Source organism: Mobula birostris, chromosome 5, assembly GCF_030028105.1.
Source record: "Mobula birostris isolate sMobBir1 chromosome 5, sMobBir1.hap1, whole genome shotgun sequence".
NCBI classification, from domain to species: Eukaryota; Metazoa; Chordata; class Chondrichthyes; order Myliobatiformes; family Myliobatidae; genus Mobula; species Mobula birostris.
This window is the reverse complement of record NC_092374.1, coordinates 83430679-83446850: the sequence shown is the minus strand read 5'-3', so window position 1 is coordinate 83446850 and position 16172 is coordinate 83430679. Positions and strand designations below refer to the sequence as shown.

General features: G+C 46.2%; 1 protein-coding gene across 2 annotated transcripts in view; it reads left to right on the top strand.

Annotated features, from left to right (window-relative positions):
* Nucleotides 1-12161: 12161 nt before the first annotated feature.
* LOC140197285 (protein phosphatase inhibitor 2-like) overlaps nucleotides 12162-16172 on the top strand; it is a 47837-nt gene continuing 43826 nt past the window's right edge. Inside the window, exons 1-2 of one of the 2 annotated variants that reach the window (XM_072257220.1) lie at nucleotides 12162-12427; nucleotides 14250-14357. In XM_072257220.1, coding sequence (XP_072113321.1) covers nucleotides 12342-12427; nucleotides 14250-14357 — 194 coding nt within the window. In that variant the 5' untranslated portion in view covers nucleotides 12162-12341. The remainder of the gene's footprint in view (nucleotides 12428-14249; nucleotides 14358-16172) is intronic. The other variant, XM_072257219.1, reaches the window with a different exon arrangement.

Here is a 16172-nt window from a genome sequence, read left to right as displayed (position 1 = left end):
ACAGCGTGGAGTAGCACCTTCCAGCCCAGCAAGTCATACCACACAGCAATCCCCTGATATAACCCTCTAGCCTTGTCACAGGACAAATTACAATGGCGGGAATCAATCCCGGGTTGCCTGTACTGTGCTGCCCCATAGTAAACATGATTCAGATTCTGGAATTAGAGGGCATTGGTTTAAGGCAAGGGTTGTTAACCTTGTTAGTGCACTGGACCACTGTCAGTTTGGTGATGGCTATGGATCCCTTCACTGAATAATGGTATTTAAATATATAACAAGATACACAGGATTATAAAAAATGAATTATTGGAGTATTAAAACAGATTTATGAAAAAGTAATATGTTTACTTAATGCATTAAATAACAAGACTATACATCTAGAATATAGGCGCTTTTCATTTTAACTGTCCAGTTTTGCAAAACTTATAACAAATAAAAACGATTTGCCGTCATGTGGATCAACAGGTAATTGTAACGGGATAATGGATAGTGATGTAGGTGTCTGGGTCACAAATCTGAGGACGTGCGACTTCACTGTTGGGGGGTGCAGCTCTATGGGCCTATTCCACACTGCATCTAGATAGAGCTAAGAATGTGAGTTGTAACTAGTCCTTAATTGCCTCAAACACACAGATTGTAACTGCACCACTTCTGCCAGTGTTCCAGATATAAACCACCTCACCCCGGATTCCTTCCTCACTCTTCATGGGAACAGTATTGGTTGCTGCCATTGCTTTGGGTTCGTCAGATGCGTTGTGATAGGTACAACTTGCTCTCCATATCGTAACACCCTGGCTTGCATACCGACTGACAGTGACAACGTAGACAACTGGGATGCAACACTCATGGTTGACCCTGACTAACGGACAATTAGAGTCAAGCTTAATATCACTGCCACGTGTCATCAGTGCTTAAGAAGGGTCTCGCCCCAAAACTTAAACTGTTTATTCATTTCCATAGTTCAAAGTAAATTTATTGTCCAAAGTATATACACATCATCATATACAACCCTAAGATTCATTTACCAGTGGGTATACTCAGCAAATCTATAGTAAATACAAGAGAACCAATGAAAGATCGAGTAGCGTGCATAAGAAAAAATTGCAAATGCAAGTATAAATAACGAGTCCTCAAAATAAGAATTAATTGTGGGAACTTCTGAATGGATGGGCAAGTGAGTGTAGTTATCCCTCTTTGTTCAAGAGCCTGATGGTTGAGGGGTAGTAACTGTTCCTGAACCTAGTGGTGTGAGTCCTGAGGCTCCTGTACCTTCTACCTGATGGCAGCAGAGAGAAAAGAATGATCTCTGATGATTGATGCTGCTTTCCTATGACAGCATTTCACATAGACATGCTCAATGGTTGGGAGGGCTTTATCCATGATGTACTGAGCCAAATCCAGTAATTTTTTGTAGGTGTTTCTCTTCAAAGGCACTAGTGTTTCCACACCAGGCTGTGATGCAGCCAGTCAATATGCTCTCAAACACATGTAGAAGTTTGTCATAGTTTTAGATATCATGTCGAATCTCCACAGACTCCTAAATAAGTAGAGGCAGTGCTGTGCTTTCTTTGCACTTGCATTCATGTTCTGGGTCCAGGATAGGTCTTCCGAAATAGTGACACGCAGGAATTAAAAGTTGCTGACCCTCTCCACCTCTGATCCTCTGATGAGGACTAGCTCATGGACCTCTGATTTCCCTCCTGAATTCTACAGTCAGTTCCTTGGTCTTGCTGACATTGAGTTTGAGATTATTGTTATGGCACCACTCTGCTAAATTTTCAATCTCCCTCCTGTATGCTGGTTCATCACCACCTTTGATATATGACCCACAACAGTGTGCCATCAACAAACTTGTATATGGTGTTGGAGCTGTGTTTAGCCACACAGTCATAGGTGTAAAGTGAGTAGAGCAGTCGGCTCAGCATACAGCCCCGTGGCCTGTGGTGTACCCGTGCTGATGGAGACTGTGGAGGAGATGTTCTTGTCAATACAATACAGACTGGACTATACAAGTAAGGAAATCTAGTATCCAATTGCACAAGGAGGTATTAAGGCCAAGATTTTGGAGTTTACTGATTAGTTTTGAGGGGACCATGGTGTTAAATGCCTAGCTGAAAGCAATAAAGAGCATCCTGTTGAATGCATCTTTGCTGTCCAGATGTACCAGGGTTGTGTGAAGAGCCAATGAGATGGCATCTGCTGTGGACCTGTTGTAGGCAAATGGGAGCAGATCCACGACTTCTCAGGCAGGAGCTGGTATGTTTCATCACCACCCTCTCAAAACACTTCATCACTGAGTCATAGTCATTGAGGCAGGTCACCACGCTCTTCTTGATGTAGGACTGAAGCCTCCTTGCAGCAGGTGGGTACCACACACTGCTGAAGTAGGAGGTTAAAGATCTCAGTGAACACACCACAGGTCTTTAGTACATGCTGCCTCACCTGCTGAGTTCTTCCAGCATTCTGTGTGTGTTGTTGCGAAACTTGCCTTGTGGCAGCAGTAAAATGCAGTACATGATAATAAAAACTATAAATTACCATAAGTAGTATGTATAAAAAAGAGAATTAAATAAGTAGTCCTAAAAGAGTGGAAAAATACTGAGGTAGTTTTCATCGGTTCAATGTCCATTCATTAATCTGATGGCGGAGGGGAAGAAGCTGTTCCTGAAACGTTGAGTGTGTCTTCAATCTCCTGTACCATAAGACCGTAAGATATAGGAGCAGGAGTAGGCCATTCAGTCATGGGCTGATTCAATTCTTCCAGTCATCCCCACTCCCCTGCCTTCTCCCCATACTCTTTGATGCCCTGGCTAATCAAGAAGCTATCTATCTCTGCCTTAAATGCACCCAATGACTTGGCCTCCACAGCTGCTCATGGCAACAAATTCCACAGATTTACCACCCTCTGACTAAAGTAATTGCTCTGCATCTCCGTTCTAAATGGACATTGTTCAATCCTGAAGTCTTGTCCTAAGCTCCCCTACCACGGGAAATAACTTTGCCATATCTTAATCTGTTCAGGGCTTTTAACATTCGGAATGTTTCTATGAGATTCCCCTCATTCTCCTGATCTCCAGGGAATACAGCCCAAGAGCTGCCAGATGTTCCCCATATGGTAACCCTTTCATTCCTGGAATCATTCTCATGAATCTTCTCTGAACCCTCTGCAAGGTCAGTATATCCTTTCTAAAATAAGGAGCCCAAAACTGAGTGCCTTATAGATCCTCAACATCACATCCCTGCTCTTATATTCTGTATCTCTAGAAATGAATGCCAACATTGCATTCACCTTCTTCACCACCGACTCAACCTGGAGATTAACCTTTAGGATATCCTGCACAAGGACTCCCAAGTCTCTTTACATCTCTGCATTTTGAATTCTCTCCCCATCTAAATAATAGTCTGCCTGTTTATTTCTTCCACTAAAGTGCATGACCATATACTTTCCAACATTGTATTTCATTTGCCACTTCTTTGCTCATTCCCATAAACCGTCTAAGTCTCTCTGCAGGCTCTCTGTTTCCTCAACACTACCCACTCCTCCACTTACCTTTGTATCATTGGCAAATTTAGCCAAAAATACATTAATCCATTAGTCCAAATCGTTGACATACATCATAAAAAGCAGCGGTCCCACTGACCCCTGTGGAACTCCACTGGTAACCAGCAGCCAGCCAGAATAGGATCCCTTTATTCCCACTCTCTGTTTTCTGCCAATCAGCCAATGCTCCACCCATGCTAGTAACTTCCCTGTAATTCCATGGTCTCTTACTTGTGTGGCACCTTGTCAAAGGCCTTCTGTACTACATCTACTGGATCTCCTTTGTCAACCCTGCTTTAATTTCCTCAAAAAATTGCAGTAGGTTAATCAGGCAGGATTTTCCTTTCAGGAAACCATGCTGGCTTTGGCCTATCTTGTCATGTGCCTCCAGGTACTTCATAATCTCATCCCTAACAATCAATTCCAACAACTTCCCAACACTGATGTCAGGCTAACAGGTCTATAGTTTCCTTTCTGCTGCCTCCCACCCTTCTTAAATAGCGGAGTGACATTGGCAATTTTCCACTCATCTGGTACAATGCCAGAATCTATCGATTCTTGAAAGATCACAGGTAATGTCTCTGCAATCTCTCCAGCTACTTTCTTCAGAACCTGAGGGTGTATTCCATCAGATCCAGGAGATTTATCCACCCTCTTAAGCTTCCTGAGCACCTTCTCAGTTGTAATTTTCACTGCATAAACTTCACTTCCCTGACACTCTTGAATTAACGGTATACTGCAGATGTCTTCCACTGTGAAGACTGATGCAAAATATGCATTCAGTTCCTCTGCCATCTCTGCTTCTCTCATTACAATATCTCCAGTGTCATCTTGTATCGGTCCTATATCTACCCTCAACTCTCTTTTATCCTTTATATACTTAAAAAAGCTTTTACTATCTTCTTTGATATTAGTCACCAGCTTCCTTTCATAATTCATCTTTTCCTTCCTAATGACCTCCTTAGTTTCCTTTTGCAAGTTTTTATAAGCTTCCCAATCCTCTATCTTCCCACTGGCTTTGGCTTCCTTGTGTATCCTCTCTTTTGCTTTTACTTTGGTTCTGACTTCACTTGTCAGCTACGGTAATGTCCTTCTTCCATTCGAAAGTTTCTTCTTATTTGGAATATATCTGTCTTGCACTTCCCTCATTTTTCACAGAAACTCCAGCCATTGCTGCTCTGCTGTCCTTCCTGCTAGTGTCTTTTTCCAGTCAACCTTGGCCAGTTCCCCTCTCATGCCATTGTAATTTCCTCTATTCCACTGAAATACCGACACAGGGAAGTCTCTCCTTCCTAATGGTTGTAATGAGAAAAGAACATGTCCTGGATGATTGGGGTCCCTAATGATGGAAGCCACGGGAATAAAAGTTCTGACTCCAACCTTGCCACTGCTTCCCCTAACCTTAACTCGCTCACATCAACGGTCAGCCTCCTTCACTCTGCGCAAAACAAGCCCAGCCCATTCCAGTGAAGTATAAGTCCTCCCATCCAGGCAACGTCCCTCCTGAAGCAAAAACAGAAACTGCTGCAGGAGCTCAGTGAGTCACCAAGTCATACAGCATGCAGACGGGCCCTTCTGATCCACTGGTTGATGCTGACCAAGTCTCCCATTGAAGATCAAGCAACAGGCGCAGAATGCTGGGGGATCTCAGCAGCTCAGGCAGCATCCTTGTCCAGCCCGGGTTCTTAATGGGTCAATACCTTTAAGCAATTCCCCTATTATAAAGGAACAAATGGTGGATGTTTCAGAACATTTACCGTTTATTCCTCTCCATAGATGTCGACCTGACCTGCTCAGCGACCCCTGACTTAATCCCAGCCTAATCGTGGGACAATTTACAATGAGCAATTAACCGACCAATCAGTACATCTTTGGACTGTGGGAGGAAACCCAAACGGTCATAGGGCGAACATACAAATTCCTTACAGGCAGTGGTGGGAATTGAATCCGGGTTGCTGGTACTACAAAGCATTGTGCTAATCACTACGCTACCGTGCCACTAGTTGTGTGTGTGTGTTACTGAGGATTCCCAGCATTTGCAGAATCACTTCTGTTGCCTGTTTCCCGCTTAGTCCCATTTGTCCCAGTTGTGCTCGTATCTCTGTAAACCAAGGATTCCCAAAATCCTTTACACCATGGACCCCTATCATTAACTGAGGGATCTGTGAACCCCAGGCTGGGAACCCCTGCTCTAACCCTTTCATAGAACAGAACAGAAACAGGCCTTTCAGCTCACAGTGTTGTCCTGAACCAACTAAAAAGTAAATCAAAAAGCTCCCAAAAACTAATCTCTCCTACTTACACAATATCCATCTTCCTGACATCCATGTCTCTTAAAAGCCTCCAATATAGTTGCCTCTACCACCATACCAGGCATCCACCACTCTGAGTGAAAAAAACTTACCCCTCACATCCCCTTTGAACATACCCCCTCTCACCTTCAATGTGCCCTCTGGTATTAGACATTTCAACCCTGGGAAACAGATACTCTCTGTCTACTCTACGCCTCTCATAATCTTATAAACCTCTATCAGATCTCTACTCAGCCTCTGACACTCCAGGGAAAACAACCCAAGTTTGTCCAGCCTCTTGCGATTGCACATTCCCTCTAAACCAGGCAGCATCCTGGTAAACCTCTTCTGCACCCCCTCCAAAGCTTCAGCATCCCTCCTATCATGGAGCAACCAGAACTGTAGGCAATACTCCAGAATGGCCTAACCAGAGTTTTATAAAGTTGCAACATAACCTGACTTTAAGATAATGCCTCGATTCCTATCCATTCACCTGTATTTAAAATGTTAACATATCGGTGTCTACTCACTGCCTCTCGCAGCTCATTCTGTATAAGGGATACTTTATGGGTGAAAGAATGGCCCCTCAGGTCCTAGTCATAGTCATACCTTATTGATCCGGAGGGAAATTGGTTTTCATTACAGTTGCACCATAAATAATTAAATAGTAATAAAACCATACATAATTAAATAGTAATATGTAAATTATGCCAGGAAATAAGTCCAGGACCAGCCTATTGGCTCAGGATGTCTGACCCTCCAAGGGAGGAGTTGTAAAGTTTGATGGCCACAGGAAGGAATGACTTCCTATGACGCTCTGTGCTGCATCTCAGTGGAATGAGTCTCTGGCTGAATGTACTCCTGTGCCCAACCAGTACATTATGTAGTGGATGGGAGACATTGTCCAAGATGGCATGCAACTTAGACAGCATCCTCTTTTCAGACACCACCGTCAGAGAGTCCAGTTCCATCCTCACAACATCACTGGCCTTACGAATGAGTTTGTTGATTCTGATGGATTCTCTCACTGTGTCACCTTAAACTTATGCCCTCGAGTTTTTGATTCTCTATCCCTGAGAAAAAAAAAGACTGTGTGCATTCACCTACCACTACCTGTGATGACTTTATACAACTCTACAACAAAGTTCTAAAAGTTGGTGTCCATATTTGGCAAGATCCCATTGGTGCTGCCCTCCAGTGTTCGATTGATGGAACATCAGGCTGATTACAGTGGCACTGCAGAGAACTGTACCGTCAATCAGCCGGACATGTCACTCACGGACTCGGACTATATATGTGTGACACGAGGAATTCTGCAGATGCTGGAAATTCAAGCAACACACATCAAAGTTGCTGGTGAACACAGCAGGTCAGGCAGCATCTCTCGGAAGAGGTACAGTCGACGTTTCGGGCCGAGACCCTTCGTCAGGACTAACTGAAGGAAGAGTGAGTAAGAGATTTGAAAGTGGGAGGGGGAGGGGGAGATCCAAAATGATAGGAGAAGACAGGAGGGGGAGGGATGGAGCCAAGAGCTGGACAGGTGATTGGCAAAAGGGATATGAGAGGATCATGGGATAGGAGGCCCAGGGAGAAGGAAAGGGGGGGGAACTCAGAGGATGGGCAAGGGGTATAGTGAGAGGGACAGAGGGAGAAAAAGATGAGTGAGAGAAAGAATGTGTCTATATAAATAACAGATGGGGTACGAGGGGGAGGTGGGGCATTAGCGGAAGTTAGAGAAGTCGATGTTCATGCCATCGGGTTGGAGGCTACCCAGACGGAATGTAAGGTGTTGTTCCTCCAACCTGAGTGTGGCTTCATCTTTACAGTAGAGGAGGCCGTGGATAGACATGTCAGAATGGGAATGGGATGTGGAATTAAAATGTGTGGCCACTGGGAGATCCTGCTTTCTCTGGCAGACAGAGCGTAGGTGTTCAGCAAAGCGGTCTCCCAGTCTGCGTCGGGTCTCGCCAATATATAGAAGGCCACATCGGGAGCACCGGACGCAGTATATCATCCCAGCCGGCTCACAGGTGAAGTGTCACCTCACCTGGAAGGACTGTTTGGGGCCCTGAATGGTGGTAAGGGAGGAAGTGTAAGGGCATGTGTAGCACTTGTTCCGCTTACACGGATAAGTGCCAGGAGGGAGATCAGTGGGGAGGGATGGGGGGGACGAATGGACAAGGGAGTTGCGTAGGGAGCGATCCCTGTGGAATGCAGAGAGAGGGGGGGAGGGAAAGATGTGCTTAGTGGTCGGATCCCGTTGGAGGTGGCGGAAGTTACGGAGAATAATATGTTGGACCCGGAGGCTGGTGGGGTGGTAGATGAGGACCAGGGGAACCCTATTCCTAGTGGTGTGATGGGAGGATGGAGTGAGAGCAGATGTACGTGAAATGGAGGAGATGCGTTTGATAGCAGAATTAATGGTGGAGGAAGGGGAGCCCCTTTCTTTAAAAAAGGAGGACATCTCCCTCGTCCTGGAATGAAAAGCCTCATCCTGACAGCAGATGTGGCGGAGATGGAGGAATTTGTGAGAAGGGGATGGCATTTTTAGAATGTGTGTATATAAATTCCTCACCTACCACCCCACCAGCCTCCGGGTCCAACATATTATTCTCCGTAACTTCCGCCACCTCCAACAGGATCCCACCACTAAGAACATCTTTCCCTCCACCCCCCCGCTTTCCGCAGGGATCGCTCCCATCGCGACTCCCTTGTCCATTCGTCCCCCCCATCCCTCCCCACTGATCTCCCTCCTGGCACTTATCCTTGTAAGTGGAACAAGTGCTACACATGCCCTTACACTTCCTCCCTTACCACCATTCAGGGCCCCAGACAGTCCTTCCAGGTGAGGCAACACTTCACCTGTGAGATGGCTGGGGTGATATACTGCGTCCGGTGCTCCCGATGTGGCCTTCTATATATTGGCGAGACCCGACGCAGACTGGGAGACCGTTTTGCTGAACACCTATGCTCTGTCCGCCAGAGAAAGCAGGATCTCCCAGTCGCCACACATTTTAATTCCACATCCCATTCCCATTCTGACATATCTATCCACGGCCTTCTCTACTGTAAAGATGAAGCCACACTCAGGTTGGAGGAACAACACCTTATATTCCATCTGGGTAGCCTCCAACCTGATGGCATGAACATCGACTTCTCTAACTTCCGCTAGGCCCCACCTCCCCCTCGTACCCCATCTGTTACTTATTTTTATGCACACATTCTTTCTCTCACTCTCCTTTTTCTCCCTCTGTCCCTCTGACTATACCCCTTGCCCATCCTCTGGGTCCCCACCCCCTTGTCTTTCTTCCCGGACCTCCTGTCCCATGATCCTCTCGTATCCCTTTTGCCAATCACCTGTCCAGCTCTTGGCTCTATCCCTCCCCCTCCTGTCTTCTCCTATCATTTTGGATCTCCCCCTCCCCCTCCAACTTTCAAATCCCTTACTCACTCTTCCTTCGGTTAGTCCTGATGAAGAGTCTCGGCCTGAAACGTCGACTGCACCTCTTCCTACAGATGCTGCCTGGCCTGCTGCGTTCACCAGCAACTCTGATGTGTGTAACTATGTTTTCTTTGCTCACTATTTTGAATGTGGCGTGTATGTTTTTCACCTTGGGTCCAGAGGAATACTCTTTCGTTCGGCTGTACCTACATATGATTAAATGTTAATTAAACTTCAATTTGATTTGATTTGAAGAAAGTTCACTTACTTTTACTACCCATTACGCCGCTGGTGCTTGGGGCAGCAATGAAGATCCATCTCTGGTGCTGTTCAGGGCTTCCTATGTCATGTCAGTACTTTTCTCTTGTTTTCACTACTGTCAGTCGTGCAAGTCCTGGGTGGTGACTCAGGAATACCGTCACACTCAGGTGTAGAAGGAGTTTTCATTGCTGTTTCTGTAACAGTTCTGTTTGACCAGTTGTTAGCCCTGAGCTGAACCCCTGAACCTGGAGGACTGGTGGACCACTCTTAGTCTGGCCTCTACCCTTTGACCTGTTTGGCATGGGTGACCCTACCAAGAGTCAAAGCATAAAGCCCTGACTGCAGCCAATGTCGCTCTCTGGATCATTGAGGCACGTGAGCCTCCAAACCCTACGACAAGGTTGTGGTCCTCTTGGAGGAAAAAATGTTCAAAGCAAATTTATATTTTGAACTTTGCTCCAGAGGTGTATAAAACCATTACAAGTGGGATGTATGGAGTATCCAGGGAGGGGTAGCGCCTCTGGTGAAGGGGTTTGTCACGTCCATTCCAGGGCAGCTTGCTCACCTTTGGGCTTCACCAGACACTCAGCTGTCACCTGTGGTTCCAAGCAGCTGTTTGCATGTGACAGTGGCCACATCCCGGTACACCACTTCGACAGGCAGGTTAAACCAGGTGAGGGTAGCATACCCTGGTGATTTAGGGACATGCCCGTCCTAGCAGGCGACGTCAACTCCGGTGGACCGGGCAGATGGGATCTACAGTGAGATCCATTGGCCAGGAAGGTGGTTCTACAATGTTCTATGGAGAGCAAAGGACATGACAAGGCACAGAGACGTCACGGTCATCCACTGCAACCAACGTAGACCCCAGTTTGTGACGCTTGTTCGTACCACTGGACCCAGACTTCTGAGATGGAGAGAGTGGAGCTGCCCCAGTGCAAATGCATTTCCACTTTAAAAACTCTCCCGCACAGGTCTCCCAGCATCACCGGACACGATGGACAATTACCACCACTACCAGTGGTCGGGTGAATACACTCAGTCTTTTTCTCAGGGTTGGGGAACCAAGATCTAGACGGCATGGACCTCACACCTCTCAAATGTTATTGATAAGTTTGCCAATGACACAAGTACTGTTGGTAGAATCTCAGATGGTGATGAGAGGACATACAGGAACGAGATATATCAGCCAGTCGAGTGGTGTCGCAGTGACAACCTTGCACTCAGCATCAGTAAAACAAAAGAACTGATGGTGGACTTCAGAAAGGGCAAGTCAAGGGATCACAGAGTCCTCACAGAGGGATCAGAAGTGGAAAGAGTGAGCGATTTCAAGTTCCTGGGTGTCCAGATCTCTGAGGATCTAACCTGGACCCAACATATCGATGCAGCTACAAAGAGAAACAGCAGTTATATGTCATTAGGTGTTTGAGGACACTTGGCATGTCACCAAAGCCACTTGCAAATTGCTACAGATGTAGCATGGAGAGTATTCTAACTGGCTGCATCACCATCTGGTGGTGGTGATGGGGGAGACTACTGCACAGGATCGAAGGAAGCTGCAGAGAGTTGTGAACTTAGTTAACTCCATCGTGGGCACTAGCCTCTGCAGAATCCAGGACATCTTCAAGAAGCGATGCCTCAAAACGACGCCATCCATCATTAAGGACTCCCATCACCCAGGACATGACTTGTTCTCAAGGCTACCATCAGGAAGGAGGTACAGAAGCCTGAAGACACACACTCAACGATTCAGAAACAGCTTCTTCCCCTCTGCCATGCGATTTCTGAATGGATATTGAACTCATGAACAACACCTCACTACTTTCTTATTTCCATTTTGCATTACTTATTTTAGTTTAGCTATTCTATATAGTTTTTTGGCTAACATTATGTATTACATCATACAGTACAACAAATTTCACGACATATGCCGGCAATAGGAAACCTGATTCTGAATCTCCTGTACTCCACTGAGCAGCATGGTTTTTTTGCAACAGGTTGCAGCATCCTGTGTCAAGCACTCACTCCGCTGAAACTCGTGTCATCAGGCTCCGGCAGAACTTTAACCCCTTGTTTGCCGGTGGCTTCCGATGGCCTTTTGGCCGTTGTTCCGCCGTCAGCGCTCCCTACCTGCAACTATTCAATACATTCCCGACTGGACTTTATTTTTACCACTGACTGTTCTACCCTCGTGATCGTCAGTTCCGCACGGATTCGTATCAGTGCAGAGTTGAAGGGTCTCGGTCCATTTCCCTTCACGGAGGCTGCCTGACCCGCTGCGTTCCTCCAGCATTTTGCGTGTTGTTGCTCCAGATTCCCAGCATCTGCAGCCCCTCCTGTGTCCTATAGTTTAACTCCCAGTTACCAAACAATAACGTTAACATTCTCTCGCTGGTTTATGCCCTCAACAACGCCTTTTGACTTGGAGCAAATTCGCTCTGCTTCCCGTGCGGGAAACGGCGTTGGTGGCGCGGATGCTCCCCGAGCCCCTCTGCCCCCAGCAACCCCTCTTCCGGGTGTTTGTTTCCCCCGACGCGCGCGGCCGGTGACGTCACGTCATGACGCAGACCCGCCCCATTGTATGACGCGAGGGAAACCAGGGGGACGCGGCGCTGCTCGACTCCGCCCACCGGGGGGGGGGCAGCCGGCGGCTGGAGGCGGGGCCTCACTCTCAGCCTGTCCTGGGAGCCGTGGGATTTGCCATGGACTCTCTCAGCACTGGGGGGAAGACCTGATTCTCCACCAACCGATCCTGAAGTCCTTCAAAGGAAAGGAGAGCCCCTCTCCTCTCCCTCCTTCCCTCCCAATGCAATCCCAGCCCAGTTCGTCTCAGGCAATGGACAAACCCATCAAGGGCATACTGAAGAGGAGCCGCAGACTCGCAGAGGACAGGTGGGTGAAGGTCGCACAGACCACTAGCGTCTCCCCCCCGCCCCCTCCACTGGGCTCAGTCCTGGTTCACCAATTTCAAACAGTGCCTCCCCGTCCTGCCCACCCATTCCCTAAGCAACGCCCAACAGAGTCTGCCCACCCGCGTAGATAGGCCCTCTCACCTTAAACCTCTAGTTCTTGATTCCCCAACAGTGGGAAAGAGACTGTGCATTTACACTCTCTGTCCCTCATGATTTTATATACCTCCATAATATCATATGTATATTTCCTGCATTCTAAGGAATAACAGCCTAGTCTATCCACCCTCTCTCCATAACTCAGTTTGTCAAGTCCTTTTCTGCTCTCTTTCCAGCTTAATGACATTTTTTCCTATCGTAGTGCAACCAAGACTGAACACAATACTCCAGGCACCGTCTCACCAGTGTCTTGGACAACCTCAACATGATCTCCCAGCTTCTACATTCCAGTGCCCTGACCGATGAAGGCCATCATACCAAATGCCTTCCTCACCACCATGTCCTGCCTGTGACACCACTTTCAGCGAACCATGTACTTGTACACCAAGGCCCCTCGTTCTCTAACAGCCCTGAGGTCCTTGCTGTTCACTGTGAAATTCCATAAGGAAATTCGCAGTGTGGGCAGTTCTATTATCATGTGAAAGTTGTGTCCCAGAGAAACCTCAGATAGTGGTGTCATAAGAACAATTGTGCAAATGGCGAAAAAGGAGATTAGGGATGAGAGGATTTCAGACTCGAGTAACAAAGTTATTTTTTCTAAGAATTTTCAAAATTAAAGGTGTTTTTAACAGGTATAAGTTTATGCAGTTTTTCAAAGGTAAAACTACTAAAGTCATTTTTTAATAGAGTATCATTGACAAGTCTGAATAGAAGCGATTGCTTGTCAGTTTCTAAAGAAACTCCCTCAAGTGGTGAAACAGACAGCCTGTGTTCTCAGTACACAGTGAGGTCTAATTACTGCTGGGACTTTGCATGTACACAGTTCTTTGTTTCCAAGACAGACAGCTTTTTAAATCTGCTTGTCTATTTCCAAAGTAACTCTGAAGTTGCTCTCTACTTCCCGATCTAAGTTGCATTAGAACCAAATTGACCCAGGTAGAACAAGTGGTGATTCCATAACATTTTTATAGCCGGGTGTGGTAATAGGGATAAGCTCCTGCTACCTATTCAACGCTCCCAATAGCGTGCACCTCAAACAGCCTTGGACAACCAAGTCCATCTCCTGGCCTTCACGTGTGGCTTAGCTACTAAGCCCCATGCAACCGTTTCTACTGAGAGGAGAAGGGACAAAGACCAGTTACAGTCACCTTAAAACCAGTCGTTCAGGCAGATGGGGCTCATCAGCTATGGTTGGAAGCTCATCTAGGAGAAGGAAAACTCTGATCTCAAACCTCCGCTGCCTTGTGGCTGTACCCACTCATGGGGAAGGCGTCAGGAGTAAACCCCCAGGGAAAAGGCAGTCCTACATTGAGTTCAACGCTGAATGGCAGCAATTCCTGCAACACTGCTGGTACCAAACTGTAGCTGTCTCTGCATGGAGAGAAGGAGCCTGCTGCTTGACAATAGCTTGCCCTCTATATCATACTGCCCTGGCTTGCATAGACAGCCCAATGCAACATCCATGGTTGAGCCCGACCAACGGAGGGCCCTCAGTACAAATGGTGGTCCCTAATTCATCAATCGTGTTATATCCGAATTGCTTTGTGGAGACGCACATTGTAGCAGATCTACCTGTATAGTAATGTCCATAACACTTGCCACAGTGGGCTGTCCTGAACCTTGCTCTGCTACCTTCTCTCTTGCAGTCAAAAGAAATCACAGAAATGGGATGAGATGAACATAATTGCTACCTACAAGCCTTTGGAAAAGGATTATGGGCACATGACCATCGACGAAGTTAAAACTCCTTTCAGGTACAGCAAGACGTCCATTTGTGCACCAGTTATCCAGTAATGGATCTCCACATTGCAAGTCAAGTTTATTGTCATTTAACTATATACATGTATACCGTCAAACAAGACAACGTTTCTCCAGTCCAGAGTCTAAAGCACAGTAGTGCACATAATACACATGTGACACACAATAACTTAGGATAGTGAGAATTGAATCAACAAATACATTACACATAGATAAAAAAGTAATGTGCATAAATTAAATATTGTCAGGTATAGAACAGATTCTTTGGTGACACTTCAAATGTGATGTGGCAGGATGTTCAGAAGCCTAATGGCCAGAGGGAAGAAACTGTTTCCCATCCTGACTGCTGCTGTCTTTCTGCATCGGAGTCTCCTCCCTAATGGTAGAAAGTCAAAGACTGGATGGATGGGTGGGATCCTTGATAACACAAAGGGTCCTGCGTACCCAGCGCTCCTGGTAAATGTCCCCGATGGATGGTAGGGAGACCCCTATGATCCTCTCAGCTGTTCTCACAGTACTTTGTAGGGACGATGTTTGGTTTTTCCCAAACCAGATGGAGATGTAGTTTGTCAGGACACTCTCAATGGTGCCTCTGTAAAATGCATTCGAGTGATCAATTTCCTTAATCTCCTCAAGAAGTGGAGACACTGCTGTATTTTCTTGTTCAAGGAGGTGATATTGAGAGATCGGATGAGGCCTTTGGTGATATGAAATCCCAGAAAGTGAGATTTAGAAGCAAGCAAATGGTAAAAGGAAATTATAAAGATTGTATAAGGGTTTCTGCCCCCCAATTCAGAGACCTCGGGAGCTGTGTGAGTGTGTGTGTGGGGGAACGGGGGAGTTTATTGTCTCTCTGTGATCATGTGGGTTTCCCTGGGCCCCAGTATTTGCCTACATCCGAACAACGTTCAGCATCGGTGGGTTAATCAGTAGCTGTGAATTATAGATGGCAGATTAAGGACTGTTTCCAATTGTCTGTGTTTTTCTGAGGGCAGAGTAGAAGGAGCTTCACTTTGTTTCTGACCCTGGGAGTGTGTGATGGAATAGTGCAGAGGCAGTCATGATACATGTCATGAAATTCATTGTGGCAGTGGTACAATGATATACATAACAATAGAGAAAAAAGCCATGAAATACAGTATATAATTATTATTTAATATATTCATATATTATTTATATCTAAATAGTTAAATTAAATAAGTAGTGTAAAAATAGAAATAAAAAAGTAGTGAGGTAGTGTTCATGGGTTCAATGTTCATTCAGAAATCGGATGGCAGAGGGGAAGAACTGTTCTTGAAATGCTGAGCTTGTGTTTTCAGACTCCTGTACCTCCTCCCTGATGGTGGCAATGAGAACAAGGCATAATCCGGGTGGTGGGAGTCATAAATGATGGACACTGCCTTTTTGAGGCATCGCTCCTTGAAGATGTCCTGGATACTACGGAGGCCAGTGGTCATGATGGAGCTGACTGAGTTTACGACTCTCTGCAGCTCACTACAATCTGATTCTGTAGCCCCCCACCCCCATCCCCATACCAGACGGTGATTCAGCCAGTTTGGATGCTCTCCCTGGTACATCTGTAGAAATTTGGAAGTGTCTTTGGTGACATACTAAATCTCGAACTCCTATTGAAATATGGTTGCTCTTTGTGTATCCATCGATAGAACAAGTATGAAGGGCCAAATAGCATATTTGTTCCAATTTTCTGGATATTAAAAGAATCTCATATTTTGTTTTATGGAATGAGGCCATTTGGCCTGTCAAGTCCATACCATCATTTCCATTCCCCCAGTTAGTACCCTGTAACTTAT